This window comes from Pectinophora gossypiella, chromosome 15, assembly GCF_024362695.1.
Source record: "Pectinophora gossypiella chromosome 15, ilPecGoss1.1, whole genome shotgun sequence".
NCBI classification, from domain to species: domain Eukaryota; kingdom Metazoa; phylum Arthropoda; class Insecta; order Lepidoptera; family Gelechiidae; genus Pectinophora; species Pectinophora gossypiella.
Window position 1 is genome coordinate 6,856,089 of NC_065418.1, and position 19,722 is coordinate 6,875,810.

At 38.1% G+C, this 19,722-nt stretch overlaps 1 protein-coding gene across 6 annotated transcripts in view; it reads left to right on the plus strand.

The window, feature by feature from the left end:
- LOC126372932 (uncharacterized) overlaps positions 1-19,722 on the plus strand; it is a 223,257-nt gene that overhangs the window by 168,797 nt on the left and 34,738 nt on the right. For 4 of the 6 annotated variants that reach the window (XM_050018833.1, XM_050018836.1, XM_050018834.1 and 1 more), the window contains exon 6: positions 18,856-18,909. The exons of the other annotated variants lie outside the window; for them this stretch is intronic. In XM_050018833.1, the coding sequence (XP_049874790.1) occupies positions 18,856-18,909 (54 nt within the window). The remainder of the gene's footprint in view (positions 1-18,855; positions 18,910-19,722) is intronic. 6 annotated transcript variants of the gene reach the window in all.

Consider the following 19,722-nt stretch of genomic DNA (forward strand, 5'->3'; position numbering starts at 1 on the left):
ACATGCTTATTTGGAATGGGAAAGACCCACAAATTACCAACATAATACAAAAACAATGTTCAGAAAGTAAAACTGAATGTATTTACATTGGCTGTCTGGTACAATGTATGTAATAGCCATATAAATGGCAAGTATGGAGACACAACAACATTACATACCTAACACGTAACCACAGTGCCTATACATTGTATTATAGGTTTGTCTGTCTTTCTCCGTAGCACTCTAGGTAAGTGAATGTAATTAATCGTCTATTTACTTATATAAGTATCTGGGAATATACCAAATAAGTTGTTTTTGTTCTATAGTATATGTACCGAGGACCGTTGTGACCGACAGAAAAGGTTTTCATGCTAAAGGAAAACTAGCGAAGAGAAAAGTGTGTGTGTCAATTCGAACCAGCAGCTCTTGTCTAGTCGCAGTAACCATACACCACCGGGGTCGTCAACCTGCCCATGCGAATTTTTCGATCAGTACTGTCAATTGAAATGTCGATGTCGAAATTAAAATATAACATTTCGGTGACAAATCTATCAAGGGAAGGTAAAATTAGGACTATACTGGAGCGCTAGTTGTTTAGTCTCGAGACTGAGTGAAAAACTTAAAAAAAACACGTAGTCAGCAGATTAAATCTGAATTGAAAAGTCACGCGAAGACCTAATCTACGTAGGTATTTGGGTAATTAAATTCCTTATCTCGTCAGACTACCTATGTCAAGAGTAAAATGCTTTTATAATAAAACTCCAGACTAATAAGTATATCTGATATCTATATTCACCTATTAAGTATTAGATATACATTACTATTAATAGGTATCTACTACAAACTATAGATGTAGTAGGTACTTAGTATTATTCCTTATTCTATGGATGTAAGTAATAGCATAGATATTCATCTATGCTATTAATTCTATGTATGTTGCGTATTCATTCGAATACGCAACATACATCTACAATTTAACAGTATAATTCTGAATTTCAGTATTAGTTAGTGTTGTAGAGACACGGTTTAAACTAAGTTAAGTCTCACGTGCCGGTCCCCGCGTGCTTCGACCACGTGTAGGCACGCGTGAGGACACTAGTATCGAATGTTGCGGCTTATTACGAGTGCATACTACCAATTTACTATAATTATGTTCTACTATTGTTCTACAATCAATAACTCAGCTCTACTACTAAATATTAGGTAGGACCTACTATAAAATAATATAAATGGAATTTCTAAAAATAAATAGTTAATTAATTTAATTTTCCCGGAATAATGAAAAATAACTTTGTATTTTTTCGTTATTTACTGCAACGAGATTTTAAAAAAACAACGGTTCTAATTTTAAAAACATATTTCATTAAGGAGATTTTATGCAAAATAAAGAGCGAATAAATGCAAGTGTTGTTAATAAATGTTAACGGCAAATATTAATGAGCTTCGGGCCTAAAACTATTACAAACACAGAACTGTGGAGATTGACTGGGCAAAATACTGTGGAGGCTGAAGTGGAGGTGGCAGTGGATTGGTCATGTCCTTGGAAAATGTGTGTGTGGAAAACGCAGAAGAGGCGCCCCAAAGAGACCTGGCGAAACTCGATTGACAGGGAATTACAAACAATTGGCATGTCATTGGAGCAAGCTACAAAGAGTGCAAAAGATAGCGAGGAGTGGACATCTGTTATTCGAGCCGTACAACCAGGGGATAAAATGATTACAAGAAGAAGAAACTGGCAATAAACGTCAATAATCACTTTTAATCACCATAAAATTTTATGATTAAATGCAACCTTTTTAATTTTAGTTACCTACGTAAATGGCTTTTGAAAATATCTTTTCTGAGAAGTTCAACGAGTGCAAAGTGAAACAAAATCTTAGTCAAACTTTTTGCTGATGTCGCACAGCCCGCAGCCGGATTGTGTCTAGGTACTCGTAATCCACAGTCGCCGTAACGGCCAGTGGTTGAGCGTTGGGAGGTCCCGGGTTCGAATCCCGGAGGGGACATATCACAAAAATCACTATGTGATCCCTAGTTTGGTTAGAACATTAAAGGCTGATCACCTGATTGTCCAAAAAGTAAGATGATCCGTGCTTCGGAAGGCACGAAAAGCCGTTGGTCCCGGTTACTATTTACTGATGTAAATAAGTAGTCGTTACACGAGCCATGTCAGAGGCCTTTGGCGGTTCAATAGTAACCCTGACACCAGGGGTGATGAGGTTGGTAATTCACCTCACAACCCACACGATAGAATACGTTCAGACATATAGGTTCAGAAAAATAGGGCCGTTTTATAATGCGGCTGCACAACATAAAGCCGTACTAAATACGATTGAATGAAAGTCCACTGGAATGTGTTCTGCACTTTATGTACTTTAACACGGGTAGCCGTAACATAATACGGCGGGTCAATGGCAACGTCTAAGTACAGTAAATATTTAAATTCTATGTTAGGCAGTAAAACAAATAATTAAACAAAAACAAATTGTCTTTCCCAATAAGTAGGTACCTACCTACCTACGCAATATATAAATACTTAAAGTCCCACGGACGTGAAAGGCCCCGATAAAGCTATTTCTGGTGAGGGATGAAGTTTTATCTCTGCGAGGGTATTTTAATCCAAACTCATGAAAACTTTTTGAAAATAGGTAGGTTTGTACCCAAGTGTAAAATAATCTAAGCTAACGTACAAATATGACAATATAGGTATTTAAAAAAAAACAAAATTTAGGACGAACAAGGAGACCGTCGTTAACACTCCGCACTTGTCGAGAGCGCGTACGTGAAAAATATCGAGAAAGCAAAAACATTGTAAACTGATTTTATTATGAACGAGAAACTGACATTTTTAAAACAACAGAACTTAACCAATACCTATGACAAAATTTTCAACTGTCTCAATTTCTAATATGATTCAGATGAACCGTTGCCGATTCTCAAAAGTATTAAATTGATATTAAGTAGGTAGGTAGGTACGTACGTAGCCCTACCTAGCTAGGTTTATGCTTATGTCACAAAGTGTTTCTGTAATAGGTAATTTGAATAAATTGATAATTTAATTCGTATCAATTCCAGTAATCTTTATGCAGATATTAATCCACCTCTACAAAACCCGTTCGATGGCTAGATGGAGTTATCAATTATTGATGGTAGGTAGGTACCTACCTACTAGGTAGCAACCAACCTAGGTAGTAGGTGTCAGTAGTGAACGCAGCCTAGAGCTCGTTTATTGTCTGTGCTCACCTGTCAGTGTCTACTCTATTATTGTTAGCTAGTCTATGCGTTTTGTATCACAGTGATCTTCTAACTTCTAATTTAAAAGTATAATTAATATAAACAATAAATAATAGTGCTTCGATTTGGGACATTTCATTATAACATACAACATACATAATTACAGTAGGTACCTACTACTTCTCTTGTATTTACAACTATAACTGATATTTCTACTAGGTATTAATAAATATTATCGACATTAAATGCCTAAAATAAAGAAGTTGACAGACCTCTATCTACCTTTTATTGATCACGGAATAGGTATTAAAACAACTTAATGAGGTAGGTATCTGTCTACAAATTTCAAAATTACTTTACAACTGCAATAATGTTGCTTCCCACTTTAACGAAGCAGTAGGCTTATACATTTTACATTCCACCTGCCCATACTGATGGTTTTCCATAATTTTCAATAACCCAACAAGCCCCACGTAATTTGCCCACAAGTTATCTGCGAGGGAATTAACATAACTCTTCGGGCGCGCGGCGCGGGCGCAAGCGCCGAAGTCAAAAGCTCGCACTTACTGCGATAGTCGAGTGCTGCACACGAGTGTAAATTGGCTACATGCATGTCGTCGTATTGCATTGCATTTAAAATGTGCACGCAGAAACGAGCTTACGGTCACACGGTTAGGCGCGCCTAATGAGAAAGTTTATCGAGCGTTTATTGCGTAGTTCAGCGGGAAGCTTCGCCGCGCTCGCCACCGCTAGAGGCGCCCGCCGCAGGTGTGCCTCCCGCGCGCCGCCCTGCCCCCCTCGCCGGCCCCCGCCTGCCCCGCGCGCCACGCAGCTTTCTTCGTCCGCCACTCCGCCAGTCGACTGTCAACTGTGGAGGCGGGCGGTCGTTTTGTACGCGCTCTATGAAAACGCCCCGCGCCAACTGTAAACACGACGCACTATCTGCGTAACGCTTCCGTTCTCAACTTAACCTGAATTCAGCGTACTTTTTGTACCGAGTGAAGTGTGATGATGTGCCAAACCTGTGGATTACTGTGAAACGAGGAGTGCGACGGAACTTCCTGTACATGTAAATAAATGTCACTTGTGTCGCACGTACCTATATGCCGGTGTGGTGTCTACCGGCGAGTGCCGTTGATCAGATCGCGGGTAAAGAAATTGTGAACATTGTGGTTTTGTGCGAAACGGGTTCCGTTCGGTTGTTGGCGAGGTCGCAGAAGCTACCGAATCCACCGAGTGCTACCGGCGACCGGCTGCCGGCCGGCTTTCCTCGCCACTACGATTGCTATCATACCGGAATTATCAAATAGGCAGCTTGACGTAAATGGAGACAGCCCGCGGGTGTCACATTACCATTTTCACAGAACGTCAACAGCCATTTAAAATATTCGTTTGGTCAACACATAAGTAACTGAGCTGCCTGCCTACTTATCTGTTTACTCGATCTACAGAGCCACAATACATTTACACAGACACACTCCAACCCTAATTTTGATTGCAAAATTAGTAGGTAATGATATAGGTAGGTAATCTTATTCACTTCAAAATAAACTTTAAATAACCTTTTTTTTTTGAAGTCAAAAACAACGACAGGTGCAGGCTTTTTAGAAGCTTAAAAACAGTTATTAGAAACCATTATTATGACTCCCTGGGAAGTAGAGAAGGAATATAAAATAGGTAGCTACCTAGGTAGGTCTTATTTTTTTCTTGTAATTTACATGAAACTTACGAATGACGTACCTACCTATCTAAGAAGAAAGTTATAAGTAGACATGAAACTAGTATAAATAAAACAACAAACAACTTGAATGATGTAGAAATATCTACGTTTTCTTGGAGTCCAAAATAGATAGCGAGCAATATACAATTCGATGACATAAGAACTAGCCGTAATGTCAAATACCTAATACAGTTAGGAAATTACAATGCGTTCGCTATGCTAAATACCGGAGCTGTAGATAATGAAAATCCAAGTTCAGGCTAGCAATTGATCCAAACCTCTACGGTGGCTGTAAGCCGCTTGTCAATGCTATCAATTAATGCCATCGACTACTGCCCCAGTTAGTCAAAATACGGCAAATAAGCTATTACGACATCAATATATAGCATATATACGAGCCATTATTTGGGTTTTGAAATCAAAACTAGTTTCCTTATTTAAACAAACAACTCAATTTGAAATAGAGATAAATCATGGTGAGATTGTGGACAAATGTTTACGTAGGGTAAACCCATCTTCCATAAATATAAACGTGTTCAATAACAAACCTAGTCACATAGTAATTATGATCAATTCTGACTTTGAAATTAGGATTGAGAAGCTGAAACTGAAGCAAATTAATAGGTAACTCATTTAAATTCATTATTCATTCAACACTAAAATTAAACGTTCCTAAATGTAGGAGATGAATTGAATCAGACTAATATTTAAATTGATTCGTTCCTTGTAATTCGATTGCTTCATTTGATATAGGTATCTAGGAACAAGTTTAATAATTGAATTAAATTAAAATAGTAAACAGTATGCTGAAAATCGAATGAATACCTAACTGTAAGTGAGTACCTAGGTACCTACTTGGTCTTGAACATCTTAAATATACGTAGGTACCTACCTACCTAACAACTTTTAAAGCAAGTAAGTTTGAGCTGACTGAACTTGTGCCTTGTTCCAACAATGAGTTTAACCTTTGGTAAGTTGCAAACTAGCTTGCACTTACATCCATAATATTGTAAATCATTACATTCCCTTTGTGTGGTCTACGGTAAGCTTGCGGTCTGCAACAACAGACCCAACTTCTACCTTTGTAGTCTTTAAACTTCGCTTTACGACTCTTAAGTTAATCTTAGTTATAGTCGAATGGTAACAGCAAATGCCTGTTACTTCTCAAGAACATTATTGGTTTATCAAAATTTAAACGAATGCATTCGAACTAATGCTTAATTAGACATTACTTCAAAATGTTAACATCCCTTACTGAACAAGGATGAAACTCAATTTCAAATATATTCCATAGTAAACATGTTGAGCAAGACCACACAAATCAAGTCGGCATTTTATGTACCCATCAACGCGACCATTAAGTGACTAAAAGTCAGTGTGCTGGAGCCCTAAACTTAAACAACGCACCAACTACCTACAATTTACATAAGCTGATTTAAGTTGTAACACGTTGAATAACAAACTGCGCTATTAATTATATATAAAAAAATGATTGCCTTTATAAAACCCGTTAAACCATATTATACATAGTTGATATACCTACCTACATCGCAACTGTGATTAGAAGTTACTATGTGCGATACAGAAACTTATTTTTCTGCTTGTTACATGAGTGGGCAGAGCTACAACAAACATTACTAGGGAAATTTCACTTCTGTACTTATTTAATGATAGGATCACTTAGTAATCTGGGTTTGTGGTCCGTTATGAGCGTAAAATCGGACAAATTCAACAATGGGCCTGATTGCGTATGATTGTTTATATTAGTGTCGGTCGGCGTAGTAAACAGCCGAGTGAAAGGCTCACTTTCTCCGGCCCTGCGGCCCTCTCGTACGATGTGGTTCTATTGCAAAATTTCACACTCCCACTACAACGATAGCCATCAATTACTCAGATAAATGACTTTAGAAACTATACCGAACTTTCCAAAGAAACGAAGCTACTGAAAGTTTCGCAATGTAGAGCAGCTTTATAAATACACGCTACCGATTGGAAATACGAGTAATATGCAGGCAATGCATGTAACTAGCCAGTTATATTTATGAAAGTAATTAATTTGCATGTCGGTCGATTAGTTGAACACGTAAAACTTTAGGTGCTAAATATTTGAAGGTCATCGGTCTACATTCTACATTTGATGCGGATATAATTATTAGCTACACCAAATGATTTGGAGTTTTCCTATAATGTCGTGACCCGTTAGTCGTCAGTCGCGTTTTTACCACTCTCTTCTGTAGCTCACGCTTTCGTATGTGGGTCGACACGAGTCTCTTTGTTCGTATCCAATTTAGGTTGATTTATTATCGTAAAGATAATTCCCTAATCAGAGCTTTTGTTACGTCTATTCCTTTGGACTTCTTAATAGTTATTGAAAGGAATATATTTTATCACTGAGTAATTGGGCAATTGACAGCGGGCCGATACAATCGATTTGTTGTTTCGCACGACCCAGCGTACGTGAACTTAAAGCTAACTTACGGTCGGGCTCAGCACCTAAGTGAGGTTTACGCAAGCTGCCTTATGTAAGCAAGTTTCTGATTCTTGTGAAACGGTGCCGCGTGCTTTCGTTACTCATGTTACATAGCCCTCATCGACAAACTAATAATTTAATGAGGGCTGATGATCTTGCAAAACGCAATTAATGGCTTGTCTTTATCCGCTCGTTCCACGATCTTTATCCACTAGCTACGTACCTATCTTAAATCAAAATTCCTTAATCTTAAGTAAAGTTAAATTATTTTTAAATCCTACTAGATAAACTGTATCAGCAACGAAAGAAAGCAAGAATTTATAAAGATATCAGGGTTACAGTATTCACGTTGACTGCATCAAGCTATCGCTTTATCACGATATGGTAATCGATACTGATAAAACCAATCTTTGATAACGCAATTCTCTATAATTTCTTTATGTTGTGTTACATGAAGTGAATATTTTAATCAGTTCATGTATAATATACGCTTGTAATAATACTTAACAATGTTTATCGTACAGATAAACTAGTCAGGGAAAGCGTCGTGACCGAGAAGCTATTAGTATCCATTACACCGGCTCAGAGCGTAGTTAACAAACAATCCATCGTAATATTATCTAGTATCTGTTAGCATTAGTTCAGTCTAGCCATAGTTGGCGCAAATTGGGCTCTCGCCAGCGTTTGATGCCAACTACAGCGAAGGATGCCCTTTCAAACAATTAAAACGATGTGTAATCCATTTTTGACCTATTAAACAGATTTTGAAAACAAATCAAATGCTCTTGAAAAGTCCTCCGGAAAGGAACAATAAAACTGCATTAGAGATTCGTGATGATGTCCCTGGGTGGTCGCCAGGAATCTCTGCCAAAAGACTTTTAACTATGAGAGCTATTGTGAACTGTCCCGGCGAACACAGTGAGCCATAATTCATTTGGAAACATACTTCTCCGACTGCGCTGACTTAATACTACATGGATAAACTTGTGGCGAAGTTTTATGGGGATTCCAAAACCACTTTAAATCCTTCGCGAGGCGACCTTGTTAAGATTGTTTTTCTTCGCCTGAATACGTTTCGCTTCCTTCGCATTGTGATTGCAAATCGCTTTGGATTTCCATGGCAAAGATAAATGATATTTAATGTACCGGGCAACGCTGGATGTTTATGGACTATTCGGAGCACTGGCCCTACTGGGTATCCGCCAGCAAGCTTTGCCAAATATTCCCAGCGTTGTCGCCGTGCTATAACTTAGCTTCTACTGCTCCTTCAATTTATCCAATATGGGATCAGTATACTTCATGTAAACAATAAAGCTTGAACAAATCATATCTCTAAACGAAACTTACGTTCTCGTAATAACGTTACCTACCTACATGTTATTGTATCCACTGTACGTAGTTCACCTAACTTGTTAGCAGTTTGCCTTCGCGTCTCCGAATTGGCTCTAATTGATCGGCTTGATTTATTGTTATGTCCTATAATTGCTGCTTAAAGCGTGGACTAATTAAGTAATATTTGAGTTGTGATGCTTGGAGTTGTGGGTCAGGTTGGCAGGTAGGCAGGGGTACCGGGAGGTGGGAGCGGGGAGGGGCTTCCGTCGCACCAGCTGTCACAGCAGCTGCCACTATCGCACGTGCGGCTACACCTATTATTAAGGTCGTTTTTTCTCGAAACTTTGGGAAGTGTTTTGGAAGATTCCAAAAGGATTTAAAGTTAGAAGCTCGAATTCTTTTGTTGCTCCCGATTTTTAACGGAAGATTAATTTGAGGATTTGTTTGGCTGCTTTTGAAATTTGTTCCTATTGTTAATAGGCAATTTAATTTTACACTTAGCTACGTTGGAAATGTGTTCGTTAACACGTAAAGACAAACATGCGCAATACATAAACCAGTGAACAATTTCTTCCTCTTAAGGCTCATAAAATTATGCACTATAGCTTTTGCATTGGACGCACATGATTTACGGAGAGCAACAGCACCTGCCTTTATAAATATTATCCTTATACATCGATAATCGCCTTATTAATGCAATGAGTAAATATTTATCTCCGTTTGAGCACAACAACGGTACGTAAAGGCTGCAATATCCTGACAACAAAAGGCTCCTTGATACATCTGCCGCCATTTCGGGGACATGGTATATTGATTATGGAGCGATCGGCGCATCGCATGAGTTTCCACAGGCGAGGCCCACGTGACGCATGTTTACCGGCGCTCAAGGCCGCTTGCATATTGCGACGCTATTCACTGCACGGAGCCCGCCGAGCACGGAAATCGGAAAAACAATTGCGCTGGAAAAAATATCGGAAGAAGTCAGCAATTCTGAGCCGGCTCTAACTGGTTTTGTCGCGTCAATATTTGAGAACTGCAATCTTTTATAATATGTTTTATAACTTATATTCAGAAGATATAGTCTTTAAAACGTAAACCTTCGGACACAATTAAAAATTACAATTAAATATAGGTACTTAAAAATATTACAATAAACATCGAAAGAATTATCATAATTTATTTCGGCCTCATGGTGACATTTAAAATGTTTACAAATCGCATGAATTAAGTACACTAACTAATGGATTAACGAATAAAACCGAGGAAGATGTTTACTGTAAACAAACTAGGATGAGTCATTAGTTCTCGGAACTCTCAAGTCCGTCTTGGATAAAATGGACTATTCAGAGCATTTGTTTTGCGGATTATAATAATTTGATAGATGACCGAGATAATGGCGTTCTCCTTCAGTTATTTTGATGCACTTCGAAAATATGGGTCAAAGGCTTCCTAATCGCGTCCTTAACACAATCGATTACTTTCAATATTTTGCTGGACGATAAGCGTTTTTAAATCGGATCTATCAGCATGAGAAGACGGGTTCCGCTTCAAAATGTTGATCATTATCCTTTACATTATACTTTAGAATGTAGAATACAATGCTTAGGTAATTTATCGACAAGCCGCCAAGGCCGTCTGGGTTAGGGATAGGTAGGTATACTGCGACTCGCGTCATCGTATACACATGCACTGAAACCGTGACGATTGACGCAGATAGAATTCGACTAGATCAAATATGAGGATAAACAAAGCGCATCGCTTGAAAGTGGAGCACTAATCGCACGACAGCATTGCACCTCTGACCCGCAGCCGCATTGCACCACCGGCCGACACCACACCGACCCACGGTTACTTATGTTTGTTTACCATCGCATAATCCCCTATCTATAAACATACCTACAATGACGATATTCCAAACTTGTTTATTGGTTTTTTTCCCGTACCGTTGCTCCCAGAATCCAGCAACATTAAAGTTCCCTACATCGATAAAGTAATGGTATGACGCAATCATATTATGGATTCGGTTCGCGCCAACAAAATACTGAAAGTGTCAGATGATGGTGATTGATCAACGTTTGACAACACCAGTGCATTTGCCAGTCGATTATTGTTATCGCTCAACACGGGTGATTGTGCATGGTAAACAAAACCGAGTACGTAATTAATTTCGCGTGTCCTCTATGTTTGCGAACATAGCGGACACGTGTCTGATAGCAAATGTTTGTCAAAGGTCCTGAAGCGAGTCCTAGAAACCGGACGCAGACGCCGCCGCCGAACGTTGCTGTGATATTCTCTGTGATGTGCGAGCCTGACGGATATTTTTATATGTGATTTACCAGTGCCCAGTACAAACCGAGTACAAAAAAAACGGATATTAGAGTATTTATATTTAGTGTTTACGATGAAAGAGGAGTGTAAGCTGTGCAGTGCGGGGTGGGGTGGGGTGACGCAGACCACGGACTTTTCTATATCGTCGTTGATGAGGCCGGCGGTGGGGCCGGTGGGGCACGCGACGCAGGCGACGCCGCTGACGCACGTGAGGCACGTGGGGCACGGGGGGCACAGTCTCGGGCCGCTGGAGCCGCGGCAGGACGCCGTGCTGCTCTCCGCGTACCTGTTCAAACTAGGTGACTATCCATTGTATTCGCTTCACGATTACTACGCTAGTGTCGGTGAGTATCGTGCACTTAGCCTAGTATCCGCACCCTCGTTAACACCCACTAACAAGTAGATAATAGACAACAGTTTGTTATAAATAGCTCGCGTTAGCTCCGCTTGTTCCTACTAATAAACTTCACTGTTCTATGGCAGAATATATAACGGAAAACAAGGTTTTTTTAATTCAATCTAAGTATTATAATAGTATTATACTCTTGTATTATAATCTTTGTTCATTTAAGAATCAGTTTTTAAGCAATATGTATATTCGCTGTAAGTTCGAAATTAAATATTTCTTACATAAAACGTATCATCAATTACGCAACAAGTATGTTCTCAAGATATTTATTATTAGATTTACTGCTTATTTATTGAGGAGCTCGGTGGCGCAGCGGTAAACGCGCTCGGTCTGCGATTGTTGAAGTTAAGCAACTTTCGCAAAGGCCAGTCATAGGATGGGTGACCACAAAAAAAGTTTTCATCTCGAGCTCCTCCGTGCTTCGGAAGGCACGTTAAGCCGTTGGTCCCGGCTGCATTAGCAGTCGTTAAGAACCATCAATCCGCACTGGGCCCGCGTGATGGTTTAAGGCCCGATCGCCCTATCCATCCATAGGGAGGGCCCGTGCCCCAGCAGTGGGGACGTTAATGGGCTGATGATGATGATACGATATACGAAAAGCTACAGTAATCATAGTAAATACTACGTTACATTGTACGTGTGCGAATTTATTTCTTTGTCTGAGCGAAGCCGGCCGGAAAGTTAAATATCTCAATGTCGTAAAATAACAGTTTAAGTAGCACTAAAATAATACTTGTTGTAACAATCGACCTGTACAGTAGTTGCAAAAGATTTTTTTTGTTTATTTTGAAAATGTACAGCTGTTATTACTTCATAAATATGTCTCGTCTGTACTGAAACACGTGTATTTAATAACTATTATTGTCGAAATAAGACATCTCGTATCATTTAAAATATTCACTTTTATTTATCTTACAAAACTTGAAATAGTTTGTAAGTGTATATAAGGTATAATTATATAGGTAAGGATCACATAGTATGTTCTATATTAGGTTTGCGAAGACTGATGACTATCGTGAGAAGATTTACGTCAACTCTTTATTGTATATGAATTAATTATTAAACGTTAAGTAACTAAATATTTTCCTGCCTGTACATACCTAGTAGGCCTAATACAATAGACACGATACATGGATCTGCCTTAAACGGTGTCATTACACCACTATTGATATTTTCTATGTATTCTATTATGGTATTCAGTGCTGTATATTCTCGATTATATACAAATGATTGGAATATCAGCTCTAAACTAAGTAGAAAATAAGAATAAAACCGTATTTCATGTTCATTTACGAATAACTTGATTAAACTTAGTCTGAAAATCGTTCAGGCGAATATATATTCGTATTTTGGTAACGAATAAATTAAACTTGTAACTTGTTGTGTTGTATAAGTTATCGTCAGTCTGGCGCTTAATATCCGGGCTAGGCCGAAATCCTGACGCCGTCTCTATTTTTAGCAATGTCTAGACTCCGACTGTATGTAACTGGGAGATTAAGTCTGCCTAATATCAACTAAGTGCATTATGTTTGTCTGGTTCAGACTAGACTATGATAGCACGACGATTTCATGTCAAATAAAGGGTTATTTCAATCAAGAGGCAGATAGAACGCTTGCCTCTCACTTTGACATCGCAGGTTCGAATCCAGCACCAATGACTGTCACGTGCTCAGGGATGAAGGAAAACATCGTGAGGTAACCTACATTCCTGAGAAATGCATTAAAGGAGGTATGTGATCTAACCTGTATTGAGTTGGTTTTCCCTTCGCGGGTTGGAAGGTCAGACAGGCAGTCGCTTCTGTAAAAAATCGGACCTGTCTAATATTCTGGTTAGGTAAGTGGACCCTGTGACAAACGGGATAATGCTAGGGAGATGATAAGTCAGATACTTACAATCCAAAATATTTATAATTTTTTTGTAAATCAGAGCCGTGAGTACCGTGAGAACCAGAGTATAATGAACTGCACGGTTATGGATGATCAGCCCATAATTATATCACCAATCACGTTTGATACGACAATCTCTGAACATTTTTTACGACATGCCCGAGAACGCGGGAAGATAGCAGACGATGTTTAAACCAGCATAGAAATAAAAATACAAAACAGTTGTGTTCTAAAATCAAGTATATATTTTATGAACATATCTTCATCAATGACCCGTAACCTACCATAAAATAGCATTGCTAATATAATGTCGGTTGCGCTCAAACACGACGCGATGTGACCGACCTCGCGAGGTATGAATGCGGACCTTTGCGAATGTCTCCACGACTAGCAACCCTGAAAAGTGATCCATGCTTCCTCTTTATTGTTTAGAATTTAGCTACAAAACGAAATATGATATTATCCAAGTAAATTCTAATGCTAAAAGTGGCTGTGAGTTTTTGTTATCGTTTGTTGCTACAAGATTAGTTATTTTTAGTGAGTTCTGGTACAAGTTTATCTATTAAGGTTTATTATTTTATTAAGTTACTATGTCCTAAAAATTCAACTGCAATTCTTTGCATTATTTTATCATTTTGTGATGTTCTTGTGAGGCTGAATCTTTTTGAACTATTATGCGTTTTGTTAACGTAACTACTTGCCTACAAATGACGCAGTTAAAATATCCAACTTTTCTGTCGGATATCATCATTGCCCCACCTTCGACGCAAGTACCAAACTACCAAATAATATCTTTACAAAACCTACGTACACTTGCAACAAAATCGTAGTAAAACCCATTAGAGCTCGCGTCAAAAACAATGCATACATTGTACTGGCCCAGTAAAATCGATAAGGCGTAAAACGAGAGCTGTTTATTCAGATGACGTCACAGGTCGTCCCAGTGAGTCAGCCTCTCATTGCGACGATTTTGTGGCCTGGAGGGAGGAAGCTCTCCCCTAGTCGCACTCAATCAGCGAAGCTCCTGTGTGGCCCGACCCTTTTAACTACTGTTATATTATTTTGTACTTTGTACAAAAGCAAGAATGAGTCAGTGACTAAATCTACAAAAATGAGTAAGTGATCTGAATTAAACTGGTAAAATCTCTTTAGTGCAACAAGTGTTTTGGTAATTTATTATGTTAGTTGTGTAATAAACTTAAAGCTCCCAAATTATCGAAAAAACTGTTGATTTGATAGTCTTTTACTTTCTACAACAAGTGTGCACCAGAAAAGATCGCGTGTCTCCAATACCACATTTCAAAAGGAAAAATAGTATTTATTTTCGTGAGATATTTCGACAAATAGCTAGAACAACACGGCCGCAACATAAGAAAGCCTGTATTTATTACCCATGGGAAAAAAGGTTGAATAAAGGCGCCTGGCACTTCACCGCCGCGAAAATTGTTTTAGGACCGACCCAAACTTGTCTAAATGGATTAGGATTCTGTCATAATCAGATTCTGCCTGCGCGGGCCGATGAAGAAACAAATGACAATCGTTGGCCATTGACCCAAGAAGTACTAACCCTGATAGCCTAACAAAACCGGATCTCTTATTCTCTGAACTATGAGAATCTCTTACTCTCTGTAGTAATAAGAATAACAAGTTCGTGCTTTTAAAAACGGTAAAGAGTATGAGAAAAAGAAATCTGCCAGAATATTTGTTTTAGCACGTTCCAAACTTTCCTAAACAGATTAGGACGGCTCTTGTCATAATCAGATCTCTCCAGAATCTAATTTGGTTGCGCGTGTAACGTAATTTCACAGATTTTACAGTTTGTCTCTTTTCCTATGTTTTTACATTAGACTCAATCAGTAGGAGAAAAAGATAAAAACTTTTATATTGTTTCTAAAGTAGATTGCGGTTGCGAATTAAGTACCTACACGGAATCGCGTACTTTTATCTTACTACCAAACATTAAATCTAGTGTAATTGATATTGGTACTTATCTAAAATATTATAAAGAAATTAAATTCGTAAATATAACTGTCTGTCCTTATCCAGACTATGGTAGCTATTACTACAGGCAAAACGTCTGTTCGATTCAACGAACTATAAAATGGCACTTAATTTAGCATAGCATCGTACAATACACAACTTGTTCTTGTAAATTAGCTATAAAAGCCTATGTCTGTCCTAGATCAGCGGCATGCGGCGCCATTGAAGTATATTTTATACCTAGTACGTATCTTTCAGATAACAGATCATATAGGTCGCGTGGCAATATAAATTCTATACGGAATGTAAAAATTCCCTAACCCAGTACTTAAACACATTCAAACATCGCATAAAAGCAAGAAAGTGCAAGGTTAAAAGCACATCAATTCGCTTAGGACTATTGAATGCATTCGAATACAAAGGTTTTCCCAGAGTCCGAGTTAAGGCCGCCTCCGCATCGAGCGTCTCGCTCCAGCGAGGCTAGCGACATGCGGCGGGAATGTGTACGCTGAACGCGGCACGTACTCCCTTCTAGACCATTCCATTGCCGCTTTTTCAAACATCTCTATATTAAGAGCTAATAGAGCTATTTATGGATGCAATTGCTTAATGATTATGTCTAGTGTTCATCATATTATGGCCAACGCTGGTTTTATAGCCGTTTTACAAGCCTACTTTTTATATCTCAAGAGATAGACTTACCTAATCATCTTTATTTCACATTGATGCTCAATATAAGGATTTAATTGTGCAATCACATTGAAAATTTATATTTTTATTGCATCGAATCACGATTTAGCGGTATAACTAAAACAATCTCATTTATAATCTCCCGTTAATTATGGTCGTATAAAGCGGGATCGTTATTGAAATTAAAAACGATTGTGAAGTACACGTAATATTATTGTTCCCATTGGCATAGCATTGATAATAACACAAATTGTAGTTTTATTTGTACAAAAGCCTTGGAGAGTACAATATAAACATGTTCAGACAGAAGCTTGACTTCATATGCGCTTTTGAACTTTGTTCGGTGTTAATAAGGCATACAATATATTATGTGGAGCATAAGTGAGGTCTTCATGTGGGGACTGTACTTAACCCTTAGGGAAGCGAGGAAAGGGCGTCGGTCCTATAAAAAAGTTAAGTAAAACAATAATCAGTGGAGCGGGCCTCCCCTTCATAACAAACTGCACTGGTTCACAACTTTATACGCTCCTTGAAATCAAATGAATATAAACTCTATTCTTAAAGCAATAAAAAGAAGATCGCCGTTTAATTGATAAAAATAAGGAACGAATAAGGACATCGCTTGGAGCTATTGTCTGAAAGTTACTGCATCTGTTTCTTGAGATGTCTTCCCCCACGGATACCTTTGATGCAGTGGTAGACCCGTTGAAAATTCACGATCTGTGCACGAATTGAATAACTCTATCATCTACATCAGATAATGTATTTAATACACCGAAATCGCTATCAAATACAAGCGTGTTTTCATTAGTTTGTATAATAATACGTGTTTCATGAATGCATGAAACATGTATTAAAGGAGAACATAACAAATAAAATTGCAAATAAAAACAATCGGCTTGCATGGTCCAGTGGTTTGAGCGTTGGGCTCACGATCCGGAGATTTCAAATCCCGGTGGGGACATATCACAAAAATCACTTTGTGAACCATACTTTAATAAGGACATTACAGGCTGATCACCCGAATGTCCGAAATTAAGATGTTCCGTGCTTCGGAAGGCACGTTAAGCCGTTGGTCCTGGTTACTACTTACTGATGTAAGTGACACCAGGGTTGATGAACTTGGTAATCACAACCTCAAACTCCACAACCCACACGATAGAAGAAGAAGCAAATAAAACTGCTAAAATTGCAAATGTCTGTTTTGGGATTGTAAAATTTTCCCCACAGAAATTTTGAAATACACTCTTATTCATATTTTCAGTAACATGAAACTGGATTTATCTTGTTACGTTAACGTAAAATCTGTTCTACATTCCTTAAATCGTGGCGACTCTAACGTAAAATATTTCACACCTGACATTCTCACATGTTCCCGTTTTGTTATACCTTTCTAACACTACCGGACACACTTAATGCTAAGAGCAAGTTCTATTTGGTTGTATCTTTCTCTGCTTAACAATTATTATCGTACACTACAAATGGCATAGTTTATTGTCTTTATATTTCCTTAATTTCGCTGTAAGGAACGTGTTTCACTTAAATTTTATCTATGTTAAATGTGTAATGCTTATCATTAGTACATTATCTCGTATTTTGTATGCAAACCATTAATTATTATCACAAAATATTCTGTTACTTTGACCATTCGTACGTTTTTGATATTACTTTCCTCAATAGAACTTTAACTTTTAATAACGTAAGTAGCTTCTGGTTTTGTTGATATAAGACCTGCAACGGTTTCATAAAAGGTAATACTTACGTGTACATTTATTTGTAATTGTGTGTCTGTCTATTCTCCAGCTGATATAAGCGTACTTACAACTGCAATCTTCACAAAACTCGAGCAGTAGCAATGACGTCATTATAAAATAACACAATGCGCCGCAGGACTGCCGTGTCGAGAGCTAATTCAATTCTCTTTCTATTGTGTCAGACGCACACGATATATACCATATTTATTACATGTTTATTAGCATTTTATACCGCAACGCCGCTTGCATAATAAATATTAGGATTAATATTGTGCTCTTTTAATGTATAATCTGTGATAAATAAACAGTCTCGGTACGTTTTCTACGGACTTGTTTAACTTTTTTCAGGTTTCACGGTTTCTCTTGTCGTTTTGAAAATGCGATTAATGAATTATTTTCATTACCTAGTAAATGAAAAGGTTTGGTTTGTTTGCCTGTATCATACCTTTCAAAACCTCTAGTTCTTCATAATCTAGTCATCGAAAAAAAAAAACCACTTCGGTGCCTTGTTTACAGTGATTACTAAAATCGTTATTAATTACGTGTTATATAGGTTTTACTACATAAATCATATTGAGTCATATTGACTACTGACATTTATGGTTGTAAATGCTATTATTTATCATATTCTAACAGACAAGCTACTATATTATGTATCATTGAAATTGAAAACAGGATTCGCAATCTCTGATAGCCGAGTTTCATAAATGTCGCTATAAAATAAACGTGAACAGCTCTCATAGGTAAACTACGCGGTTTAAATTGAAATGTGACAAATTATTACGCAAAATAATACCAGACAAGTAAATATTTTACCATTGTCATATTTCCGACAGTTTTATATTAAGCGCATTTTTACTTATGAATATTCATGAACAACTTTGCTAAATGTATGATAAACTTTTTTATGACGTAGCGTGTCGTTGCTTAGCCATTTATCTAAACGACGGATTGTTGTAGGCTCGCTACAAGCGCTTAATTAAACTTTTACGGCGATGTAAATGGCCAGTGGAAGTCTTTACAGGCTCATAATTTTATTTCGTTGTTTAATGTGCATAACTTTTTGTTTCAGGTAAGCCATCCGCTTGCAGTTTATGTGACTCCGCGGCCCGTTCCTCCCCGCTCGGTGAGTCAATTTACATTCAACATTAATATGTTGAATATCATGAATTTTATTAGCGAAATAAAGCAGGATTAAGCGTTCCCGATACTTTAACTCTACAGTTGTAGGATCTCAGTACAAACGCGGAAGTTCTTTCAAGAACAACACTATAACATTGATATACGCGATTTGCATAAGCTCTACTTCTCTCATTTTCCGCTAACGGAACATTGCGAGAGTAATCACATTAACCGTGTTTCAGCCTTTGTCCAATTGAATCGTCAGTGCAGTAATCAAGTGGTAGGATAGTCGTAGTGGGTCAGCGGGTCGTTCCGGGCCGCCGCCGCGACGCGTGGCTCTCAGCCCGCATCGTCCCACACTCCCGCCGCGCTCCCACCATGCATTATTCACAAACCAATAAAACAACCAATAAATATCTCGCCACACCCCTATTGATAAGCAAACGTCGCCCTTTTAAAAATAAATTAGCGTACACACATGAATAACTATTCAAATTTAGAATGCTTCACACGTTTTTCCCAATTTTTTTCCCGCTTTTTTCGCGTTCTATTTACGTACCCTTCCAAACCGGTGCCTATACATTCAAATAAATATAACAGTTTGTAAAGGAACGTGTAGTGTACAGAACAAAGCCCTGTCTGAAATACGCAGGTGTCCGATTTCTGAATCAAACAAGCATACCTACCTATTTTTAGAACGAAACAATAGGTCTTGACATGACTCTAGAAACATCGTACTTGTAACTGACAAAATGACGAATTATTTTACAAAATTCAACTTTAATAATTTCCAGAGTAGATTCAAATACGGCCGTAG